Source organism: Acanthaster planci, unplaced genomic scaffold, assembly GCF_054643075.1.
Source record: "Acanthaster planci isolate LZ-2023a unplaced genomic scaffold, COTS_SCS Contig9, whole genome shotgun sequence".
NCBI classification, from domain to species: Eukaryota; Metazoa; Echinodermata; class Asteroidea; order Valvatida; family Acanthasteridae; genus Acanthaster; species Acanthaster planci.
In genome coordinates, this window is record NW_028257633.1 from 153,565 (window position 1) to 165,866 (window position 12,302).

The following is a 12,302-nucleotide window of genomic DNA, read 5'->3' on the forward strand; positions in this document are numbered from 1 at the left end:
TAGGTTCCTGGAAAGGCACAAAAAATTTAACGTTTGAAAAAAAGTGCACTTTAAACTCAAAGAGATGCCAAATAGGTTTTAATACACAGATGAGTACAAAGTTACACAAAAAAGCGGGTGTTAGAAAACTCATCGCTTGGGCCCTTGAAGTCTGTTTAGAACACGTCAGAAAACAACAAGAAAGATCTTACTGGTTCCAATGATCCTTGGATATCCTATAAAGACTAGGGAACATGATGGGCATGATGCTACTCGAGTTCTCCTCAATCAGACTCAGCACATACTCATTATTCCAGAAGTATAGCGCCCTCTCTGCTACCTGTAAGGTAAGGACCAAAAAGCGTAATGACACCAACTTCTTTGTGAGTCTGTACTGGTATGACATGTTATGACAGATTTTTCATTTTTCTTTTGAACAGCTGTAAGAATAACTCTCATCATACGTGAGGCGACTTCTCCTTTGAAGAAAAAAACCTGTTGAACACACGTACATGTGTGCTCTTTCAAAGAGTAATGAAAGGGAATTTTAAAAAACCTAAAGTGACACCACTGAATTATTCAACAAGTGCCAAATTTACCCACACCATAGTCATTGAAACATCCAGAAAAATTTTAACAAAGACTTGGAAAATAGCTTAACTGGTAGGCCAAATGTACAAATATTGAATTCAGTTTTGAAAATGATTAAAATTGAGCTTGTTCTTGTGGTTTTATCATTATTGGAATTACATGTATACATACAGTATGATGTTTCACCTACATTTACATGCACACTTGTGTGAAACCCGTGATTAACTCTACTTGGCATAGTCTTATTTTCACCCAAAATTTGTAACTTTTTATAAAACTTAAAGATTCCATAATTACTTGTCATTAACAAGTGTGACACCATGTATAAATGCTGACTCTAGCAAGGATATTTTGGGCAAGATATGTACGAACAATGTCTAAATGTCATCTTTTCGATACCTCAGGGAAAATTCACCAAGATTAATCAGCCACTCTTGGGTGAGAGTTAAGGCAAGAATGAAGTACACTGAAATTATATGAAGGGGATGACGCACAGAACAAGTTGATGTTTACGGAAGAGGGAGCTGTATCTACGGATTTCCTGTCGTATAGCGTATACAGGTGTATAGTGCAACACTGGACCATTAAGAAGTCAAAGAGTTGAAGAGAGCACATCAATGGCCACCTGACACAAGCGTTCCTTGAAGGGCACTCACCTGAAAGTGGGGACTAGCCACGCACCTGGCAAGCTGTTTGAACAATACCTCCTGGATTTTGACGAACTGGGAAGGCTCTATCACGTCCAGTATCTCCTCAATCTCGCCCAGGAACATGACCTGGATCGAGGGTGAAAAGGCCAACAGGTTCAATTAAGTCAACACACCTGGTGTCAACAGGGATGCTGGTGGGCTCTGACAAGCTAGCAGGAAATATGATCACAGGGAAACATGACCACACTTTCTGTCGTACTTTAGATTGAAAAATAAAGGGGAACAAATACAAACAAAAAAATCCATATGAATCCACATGACAGATCTACATGTCATTACATTCTGTGTAAGGATGCACAAAACCAACATTTACATAATGTATGGTTCTACAGATATGCAGTTATCGTAAGTGTACGGTCTGGATAAAATGCAATATATTTGTACTTGAACAAATAACATCTACCACACCATCACTTACAGGAGTCTGATACTCTTAGTGCGTGACAATTAACAGAGCCAAGTGCAAGTCAAAGAATTGAAAGTAAAGGAAAACTTAATGAAACATTCTTCTGTGGGTTACTGATGGCAGATACTATACTACTCACAAAAAAGTTAAAGACCACTTCCTCTTAACTTGTCATTTTTTCTAAGCAATGAGTGGGGTCTAGTTCTTTCATTTTTGGTTTGTCTGGATGGTGTTCTCATTAGAATAAAAAAAATTTTGTAAAGTTTCAAAACATCAAATGCACATTTTCAGCAGTAAAATATATCACATAAAGTAGAGTATACACAAAATAAAAAGTGGTCTTTAATTTTTTTTGGGGGGGATAGTGTATGTTAGTTGTTCATAACTTCATCCATTTGTTAAAATACTTGGTTCAATTGTCAGAATGAAAGATCAAATGTTTCCTAGCAGAGAGGCAGCTTTCTAAATACATGCGAATGGTTTCTTGTAGTGTGCACGTAAACGAATATCTCTCAACACAACCAGCTCGGGAGGGAAAAAAGATTACAGTTCAACATTCAAACACTACTCAAAAAAAGTTAAGGATCACATTTCAGTTTGTGTATACTTTTTATATGAGAAATTTTACTGCTGAAAATGTGCATTTGATGTTTTAACAAACATTTTTTCAATTTTCATTCCAATGAGAACTCCATCTAGACAAACAAAAACCTGAAAGAACTACATGTAGACCCCACTCAGTGCTTGCAAAAAAATTACAAGTGACTAAAAAAAGTGGTCCTTAACTTTTTTTGAGTACTTTATGAAAATGACTTGAAGTAGGCCAGCATAGAATGGTGGGGGGAATGAGACGTTTAACTTCAGATGCAAGGCACTGTGGGTTTCAGTGACTGCACAGAGACAGCTAACGCTGTAATATCAGCCTGTGTTTCAAGCCCCAGGGAGTTTTACTTTTTGACGTGCTGACCTGCATTCTCTGGCAGTCTACAGTTTCAGCAGAGCAGCCTTTCAACATCCGCCCGTTTCCTTCTCAATGTCTTTTTTTTGGTTGAGGTTATTTTTCTCCATTGCATAACCTGAGTTATTTGTGTACAGCCCTACTGTAACCTATCATTGCTTGCATTCTCTGGCTTTCACAAACCACACAAGCTACTGAAGACACATGCAGATGTCTTTGAGTAAAGATGCGTGACAGTCCCACATGTACTGTCTTTTAATTACAAGGCAAATATATATATTTGCATTTCAACAGATGTCAAGCAGTCCAAACTTTTCCACTGGAAATTTTCAACGTTTTTGCATGCTATACCCTGTTTTTACTGTTTATTCATACATGTAGTCTGATCATAATTCACTGTTGAAACAAAATCGCCACTTAGTGCATAGGCAGTGGCACAGAAAGGGGAAACAAAAGTAAAAAAAAAATTACCAATGTGACAAAAGCAACAAAATAAAACAGGTGGAAACAGTGCCCACTTTTGTCACAGTGAACAAACAAAAGCTGCTGTACAATACAAAATCTTGACAAACACAGTAGCTATCCTGCTAGTTGTAGAAAGAACCAAACTGGTAATTTAGGAGTACACTCTTTCATTCATCAATGCTGAAAAATCTTACTTCTTTTTGACTACAGGTCTTCGGCCAGTATTTCAACAGCCCCAACGTAACCTGCACAAGAAAAACAAATGAAATAAAACAAAGAAAAAATTGAGTTGAGTTACATGTACAATGTACATGTTCCTCAAATTTAACCTTAAGTTCATCACCTAGTTTTGTAGCATTTTGACATTTCCTGATTGATGTCTCTTATTACTCACATATATATATCACAGCGTTGATATTGAATTCCAAGGAAAAAACTGCCAACTGCCAAGGTCCCAAAGGCCCATGAGTTTCTTAAAATATCACAGTTATGACAAATGTTTTCTAATTTGAATATTTTGGGCTATGTTCGGATTTCAGCAATTTTCTCTCTTGAAGTTTATTTTTTGTAAATGTTGTCGATCACGCCAAAGGAGAAGTTTGGGACACCAGAAAGGACTTACATTACATGTACTGTGGTCGTGGGTCAAAGGAAGGTGGAGTCTGACACTGTAGACTTTAATACATTAAAAGGCTGACCTGAACAACCAAACATGGCAGAACTGCATTCTCTATGTGTACATACATGTATGTGTAAATTTACCATGTACATGTAAAAGGCTCAAGGCAAGAAAATGCACAGCAGAAGCACTGTAAGTTATGGGGCACTTTTAAGCATAGGGTACGGTACTTAACCCTTGCTAACACATGACTTTAGTATTGAAATAGCTTCATCTATGCATATACATTGTACCAGTCACATCTTTTTTAAAGGTCAGCTTTGCTCTGAAGAACTTTTAAGAAAAGAGGCACTTTTGCACCTGAAACAGCACTTTCTCTGTAGCAACAAACACTCTTCTTGATCAAAAATTACAAGTCCCATTAAAGGTCAAAATGATGTTCTCCATTTTAATCAGGCTCTCACAAAAGGCTAAAGACCTCTTTCTGAGCACAGGGCAACTGTGTAGTTGAGTGGGGGTGGAGAAAAGTAATCCAAAAACCATTATCCCCCCCCCCAAAAAAAACCCACTTACTTGCTCTGTGAGTGTTGCATCTTTCTCTAGGAACTGTACTACACAATATGCCAACTGCGGAAGAAGACAGAGACAAAACAAAATTGAAAACGACTTTAACAGTATATCAAAAGGGAATCAAAATTGACAGATTATAAAGAAAAGGCTGATTATTACAGTCAACAAATAAGAAAATTAGCTTTTCCTCCTTTGAGGATTACATGTAATTTCATCACTGTTTATGTACGGTAAGTACTGCACTCTGCTCATATGTGTACTTTGTGGGTCATGAAACTAAACAGGTAATGTGTAATCCAAAAGTAAGAAGATATTTCCTGTAAGGGAATATTGGTTCATAAAACTGAACTGGACTTTCACTATTTTACATGTCCATGTGACACATCGTTCAGGAAGGTGAAGGATATTTTTTTCACTTGTATGTCCCCGAAATTAATGTCTTCAACTGAGCTACATGTACAATCACTCTGTAAAATACTAAAACTCTCTGTTGGGCACTGTGACTGGTCCCGTCCAGCCACATGAATGTTAATGTCCCAATATCATTCATGCACAAGGACTGTGTTACTGGTTTACATTGCACGGGCACTAGGAGCCCAAAGGACTCCAGCTGACGTTCCGGAAGTAACCATTTATCAGACCTTTTCTCCAATGACTGATTTGTCATACAAATGTACACAGACGCATACAGCGACTGAAAACAAAATTTTCTCTATTCTCCTGGATATTATCTGCTCCCCTTTAACCATGAACTACATTTACTTCATAAACCGGAGGAGCAGGGTAGGAATATGAAATAACAGGCACAATCGGGTAATACTGGTCAGTGGACACACTGGACAATTCAACAATGTCTCATTCCTTTTGCAACTCAACTTTGTAAAATGCATGGTCCCACCCTAAGAAAGCCTCCACATGGTAACCCAAGTCCTCCAAAGGATAAATTATTCTTGCTGATACAATCCCAAGCAATCATCGTGCCGACACGCACACCTCCCTTCTGCATTCAAGACAGGGGTGGCATAGAAACGAAGAGCTCACAAGACAGCCAAACGCACAGAGACTGCACGACTGGCTCATTTACGACACATAGAAATGCCCACTTTGCTGCCCTAAGGCACGGTCAGAAATGCTACATAAATTATGAAGCCCTTCACAGAGCCACAGAAGAGCTTAAGTCTTAATGAAGAGAGAAGCCAATGCCTTTTACCCCTTTAAAAAAATATTACTTATTCATTTTCTTTGAGTATGTCATTTTGAAGGAAGGTGGGATGAATTCAAAAACACTGCTTTAGCTCTAATCTTTGATACTGTTCACTTTTATTATCACTTACTGCTAAGTGTTTTTTGGTGAATTCAATGGCAAAGTTTCTTTGCCAGTGCAATGCTGATTTCAGAGTGACCCTTCTTTTACAGAAAATGCACTTCCATTTACAGTCTGTGGCCTGAATCTGCAAAACTCGCTGCATCCAGGCTCTCTCTGATTTGTCCATTTTTGGTCAGTTTCACCATCAGGGCCAAAATGTGGGAAGCAATTGCAGACTACTCGTGAGCCATTCTCAAATTTCAGTGAGCAGAAATCTGCTGTTGGTCCAGGTTAAATCTCTCTGACCAGATGGCTCCCACACAGATTGACATATAGCTGGTTGTAGCCTGAGCCACATTTAGCCCTTAGCAAATCTTGCACAATGAAAAGAAGTGCAGGAATAGCCAACATTTCTCCCACATGTCTGCACTCCCCAGGATATCACAATGAGCCTTATTTTAAAACAAAGATACATGCACAAAGCAACTCTAATGCACCTGAAAACGAGTAGGTGACAATTTTAATCTACTTTTTGGCTTGGCAACATGATGCAATATTCCTTGTTCCTTTCAAAAGCCAGTCCTCTAGAGACTGCGAAAAATACTGACACCGAGGAAATTGTCCAATGGAACAAGCCCAGGAATACCAGTACTACCAATGATGAAAAAAGTTTAACATATGTACATCTAATATGCTGAACTTCCTTGATTTTCTCTTACATCTTAAACGACAGGATTTTTCCCCAATGCTTTAACTATGGCAACCACACAATGTACGCCCAAATATTAAATGTCCAGACAAAATGAGAATTACTTTTCCAAATTTCATGTCACCTATCGTACTTGTACTTGTACTTACATGTAGGTGAAAAAAAGTGGTAATTTCAGTCAGCATTCTTTTAAATTAAAATTAAAAAAGATCCAATGCGAAGCAAATCACGCACAGTGGCCGGCACGACCTGCACACAAGACAGTCAATAAGAGGCCCAAGCTAGAGGGACTGTTATCTCACCTGGGCATGGTAGAGACTGAGGCATTTGACCTTATGGAGAGGGATGAGAACCTTGATGAGGAACTGCTTGTGCTCATTCTTCAGGGGCAGTGCAAAGCCATTGATTATACTGCGAGTGGAGAAAGGGGGAGGGGGTGGAAATAGGAGAAAAACGGGTCAAGAACAAATAAACAACGTTAGCTACATGTATTGCAGCTGGAATCTTGCTGACGAGATTTCGAGGGGATCTCAAATGTGATGCAGGTACCGCACAGTGTTATGCAAAAGTACACATTTACCGGTAATTCAATGCGAAAGGCAAACATTGATACTTTCACATTATAATAAATGCATGGGTAAACCTCATGAAATGTATATGGTTTGAGTACATGTACATGTAACTGTGTACAAAGGGAAATGCGACGAAAAACTCCCTGTTGCAACGGAAGATTGGATTGGCAAAAAATATCACACAGAATGACATGCAGTTATTACGAAATTTGACCCTTTGTACGTTGGACACCAGCCTTTGATGGCAACAGTGACAGGGTATACATGTACATTGTACATCCCAACATGTATATTTCCAAGCATGGCACAGATAAATCAATGTGTGACTAAGTGATGTATAAGCCTTTTGCGAGTTAACTTTGACCCAAATCTGGTGCACTGAGTTCTTTAAATTCACGTGAACATAGCAACTTGAATTCTCCTTACTAAAACCACTGTTGCTATACCTCGTGATTCGGGGCAAGCTTTTGCTTTATAGTTACATGAGAGACACCTTGCAACAATACACCGTTTTCGATGGATAAGAGGGGCACAAAAGAACCAGTCCATTCCAGAGATGGTGGTCGCTATGCAAAAGCTTGCCCCGAATCACAAGGTATAGCAACACTGTCTTTAGTCTGGGGAATTCAAATCGCTATATTTATGTGCAGTCAGATAACTCAGTGCACCAGATTTTATTCCAATTTAACTCGCAAATAGCTTATTGTGCTTAACAGTGATAGTGTAATGCAGGCTGTTTTCTTGCTGTGGAAAAAATTGCCAATTTTTCCCGCCTTTATGAAAAACAAACCCATGAACCAAAACTGGACTTCATACATGTCTTAGTTGAAAACTAGTTCTCACAGCAACTGGAACTGTCAATGCAAAACCAGAATCTAAAAAAATTCAAATAGTGGTGTTGGGTTTGTAAACAATGGGCGTTTGTTCATTTTCTTTTTCAGATACAGAGTCTTATTCAGATGTCTTTTGACCTTAGCAGTGACAAGTGTTACATGTAAGTTAACTGTCATTGATTTTTTCCCTTATTTCCTAAAATGATCAGCTTCTCCAACAATTCCAGAGAACTGGGTAACTGTAAGCAGTCATCACAACAAGGCAGCCTGTGCATAGATCAACCCCATGGCCAGCCTCCGCTGTCCCCGATTTGTGTCAATTCCCCCCGGCCAAGTACTTCTTTCACACACGCTCACACACACACAGGAATTTAATTTGATCAGACAGAGAACGAAGCAGGCGCGGCTGGCTGTGCAGTTCGCCAAGCTTTAGTATTTGGCAGGAAAGGGAAAGGGGTGTCCCAGTGATATCTTAGCACAGACAGGAGAAAGCTGTTTGCAGAAGGGGATCAAATTCAGGGGGTGGTTTGGACGTTGGGGACATCTTTCATTTCTAGCAGATCAACTGCTGAATTGGCAATGCAACACAAAAGACTGAATCCCATTATTTGCCTTTCTTGCTAGTAAGTCATCTTCTCACTCTTGCCCACAAAAGATAACATGGTCATGCACGTGCCTCATCAGTCCACTTACAATGTGCAAGGATATGCAAGAGTGCTCCGTCACTGTAGTGCAATTCTACTTTTCGAGAGAAACGGGTAAAGAGAATCAGCGTATGACATGCCAGTGCATTGAAAGCCAGGTGCAAAGTCTCGAGAAGTAACATTCAAAACTGCATTGACATTGGCAGCCATTTTTCTTTTGGAACAGGATTTTGCCGACGAGGCTTCGCGGTACATTACAGTCTCAAAAGTGCAGAGGACTGAGGCACTGAATGAGGTACAGTGTAAATGGAAGGTGAAAAAAATAAACCACATCCGCATACAAAGCTACATGTAGGTGTGTAAGCAGTCCCTGCCACACGATTCTCTGCAAACATGTTCGGTGCTCTGACAAAATCTACCCATTCGAAAATTCACATTAGACACGTTTGTACTGCCAGAGTGGACAAAGGAAGGAGGGAGGCAGGAAAACCACATCAAAAGATCACATGCTTACCTGCCCAGGATTTCTAGTAATTCTCCTACTCCATTAAAGTGTTCCGTTTCATAAATAAACCTGCAGGGGGTAAAAAAAAAAGCAAGAAATGAAATACATGTAGGTACAGGAATCTGTTTGGGAAGGAATGCCACGTTTCAAATCCAGAATACCTCTAAATACAAGAATGTGTCTGATTACGAACCAGTACATGGACTGTGCTATATGCACATTTATGAAAATGGTGGGTACTTTTTTGTCTAGTTCCTCATATCAATGCATACAGGTACCTACAAAACATATATATATAAAGCCTTGGTGCTCCATACAACAATTTTCTCCCACATGTACATTGTGGTAGGCCTTCTCTCCCAAACTGTGATTTCCAATTTGCACACAACATCAAATGACAATGGTTAAAATTTTAATTAATTTTAATTAATTCTGATAAACCATCCTTCCTGCAGAATGAAAATGAAGAGTCTATCGTGTCGAGAACTATTCTGTAAATGTCATTTTCCAATTTAAATTCCAGAAGAGTGGAGTCATGGAAATAGTAACATTTAAATGAATGAGGGGAAGACAGAAAAAGAATGAAGAGTGCTTTGGCATAAAGGCTAAACCATAGAGTTGTATATAAAAACTAGAGTGCTATCTTACATGTATGTACAAAGTGGTGACTGCTGGGTGCATCCATGTTTGTGCACAAACCTATGGTAAACTCTAAATTTTGTATAGCTTTTGTATGGCTATATGCGTGTGCATTCTATGATACGTCAACAAAGCCGATGCACAAATCCCCCCCCCCTAAAAAAAACGCACAACCAGTGAATAAGCATTACAATATGCTCTGCATAAACAATGCCAACACGTGCATGTACCGGTATGTGCTGCAGATAATTTTGCCATGACTTTTTTAATCGGATTTTAGCAGTAGACGCTGCACATTGCATTTAGAGTACATAATTCAATATTTATTTTGTCAGATTTCAGAAGTTCTACAAGCATACACATGGATTCAGAGTGTCTGCAGCCAGCACTGCGTCCAATTTTCTCAGCACAGAGAAAGAAAAGTCAGCCCTCTAGTAATTTAATATAGCTCTATGGGCTAAACACAGTTGCTTTGGGGGCTGAATTAATTCAAGCCCTGCACAATTCAGGTGAGCTGAATATTATTCCCAAAATAAACCTTATTCCAAGATTTGGATTCTGGGGGGTATGAAAAACAAACAACCAGAACCAATGCATACTGAAAAACCTAGGGAATTATAGTCATTTCAATGTCGTGAAAACAGAGTGAATGTTACTGTGCTACAGGATGAGAATTGTTTGTGCGAATGCTGAAAATGCTCTTCTAAAAATGACCACATGGTATTAACCAGCCACGGTAGTTTCCATTTGTTGGCATGAATAACTACCGGTAACAGATCATTCTACAAATAACTGGATATACATGTAGTCAACAATCAAACACGTTGACAAAATACACTGCGTCAATTTCTAGACAATATTTCCATATCTAAATGCCACTGAATAGAAATCAGAAACATGGAATGGGATCGAAAACATCACATTTACAATCAAGTTAAGCAACATGCCAGATTCCCTGGTCCCACGACTCACCTGAGGAAGATGTGGTTGATCTGTTTACGTATGAAGGCGCGCAGGCCCAGGAACTTGCCATAGATGCGGTGAAGCACCGTCTTCAGGAACTCTCTCTCTCGCGGGTCTTCACTGTCAAACAGCTCCAGAAGCTGTGAGGTGGGGGGGAGGGGAGAAAGAGAACAAATCCTGTTTTTTTTTCACTGTTGTTATTTCTCTACTTAAAAATACATGTACATGTACATGCATATTTGACTGACTCATCTATATTTTAGAATAGTTTCACATCCAGACACCGACAGGAGGGGCATGTGATGCTTGGCACAAGTTGGCCCGAGGTCAAAGACTTGACTGACGAGCCCTTCTTCTGGCACACACACACACAAGGCTGTTGAACGTCAGTCCACCTTATTCACTTCCACAGTTTCCTTCAAAATCCACCAGGTTTGGGGCAGCTGTTAAGCAGAAAGTTGCAATGTACAAGTACAAAGCCCAAACACTACTGCTGTACTAGCAACCTGAAGTCCAGTGATTAAAAATAAATTTGGCACTGCAGGATTCAGGAGGATTTGGGATGGCTGCCCATTTTCGGAAAACTGTGAAATTGGAAATATGTATACATGTGCATGTAGAAAGAAAAAATCTGTCTAGTCTATTTTAAGTCCATGAAAAAAATTTATAAATACATGTGTAAGCTAGTGGTCTGATACCTTCACATGTACATGTATGGTATATACAACAGCTGCACCGTCATTGCTGTAAACTGAATAAGTTTTTTAAAAGTAGTCCCTTTCTCCATGTTCCCCCTCCCCCCCCCCCCGAAAAAAAATTCTCACCTACACGTACACATACTACCCTACACAGATGCCAAGTAATCGGAAGTAGCACTTTTTTCTTTGGCCCAAGTGATTGAAGATGACGAAGTACATAAGAAATCATCATTCACAGTGCACTATCAATACTCCCTGGAGGTCCGATTTGCAAGCAATCCATCAGACCATCACTCCTCTACTTAATTAGAATATCACTTGGGCCTCAGACTGATGGAGTTATTCATATTACAGGTATCACTCTGGTGTTGATCAATCCACTCTGGGATATGACATCTTTGTGTACTACAGTACCTGTACAGTGTACTACCCCACTGTGGAATTTTTTGCCAAGTGGGGAAGAGCCCCCTGAGGTACCGGTAAAAGTAGGGATAAACTCACAACAGCCGGAAGTGCAGCAGACATTAGAGTACAGCAGACATTAGAAACTTTTCTTAGGACAAAGAAATCTCAACTTTACACAAATGTCTAGGCCAACTTTTTGAACGCATTAAGTGCAGCACGCATGAACTACATGTACATGTATACCGTACATGTATTGATGAACCGGTACACATGTGACCTGTAAGTGCAGGCATACGGTACATGTACAGCATAAAATGTATGTGCAGCTCAATACAGAAGTGAATTCTTTTCTTCACTGATTTAATTAATTACTTGTACGCAGTGAGAAAGTGCTGCAAACAGGAGCTTTTTCATCATCAACGATGTACTTCTGGTTGTGCCAAAACATCCCAATGCACCATTCTATTACACTAATGCACTGTGCATTCTTGCGTTATTAATTGCTTTAGTAAAATAAAACAAAGACAAAATGAATGTTACACATTTAATACAGCATTTCCTGAACCACATTTGCCAGGTATACATGCAACCAGGGCGCGCAAAATTTTAAAAAAATGTAGCTGCCCTTCAGCCAGGGGAGTCTAAAATCTGGTTGCTCAAACTTCATTTCCAGTTGCCCGACAAGGAAGTTTTAGCTACACGTGGTCTCCAAGCTTTCAGTAATTACAGT

At 39.4% G+C, this 12,302-nt stretch overlaps 1 protein-coding gene across 5 annotated transcripts in view; it reads right to left on the reverse strand.

Annotated features, from left to right (window-relative positions):
- The window catches only part of LOC147795522 (serine/threonine-protein phosphatase 2A 56 kDa regulatory subunit epsilon isoform-like), a 57,777-nt gene that overhangs the window by 6,354 nt on the left and 39,121 nt on the right, over positions 1-12,302 (reverse strand). For all 5 annotated transcript variants that reach the window (XM_087131714.1, XM_087131713.1, XM_087131715.1 and 2 more), the window contains 7 exons: positions 10,479-10,609; positions 8,877-8,936; positions 6,616-6,724; positions 4,302-4,355; positions 3,304-3,354; positions 1,227-1,346; positions 192-319 (listed from right to left, as the gene is read on the reverse strand). In XM_087131714.1, coding sequence (XP_086987840.1) covers positions 192-319; positions 1,227-1,346; positions 3,304-3,354; positions 4,302-4,355; positions 6,616-6,724; positions 8,877-8,936; positions 10,479-10,609 — 653 coding nt within the window. The remainder of the gene's footprint in view (positions 1-191; positions 320-1,226; positions 1,347-3,303; positions 3,355-4,301; positions 4,356-6,615; positions 6,725-8,876; positions 8,937-10,478; positions 10,610-12,302) is intronic.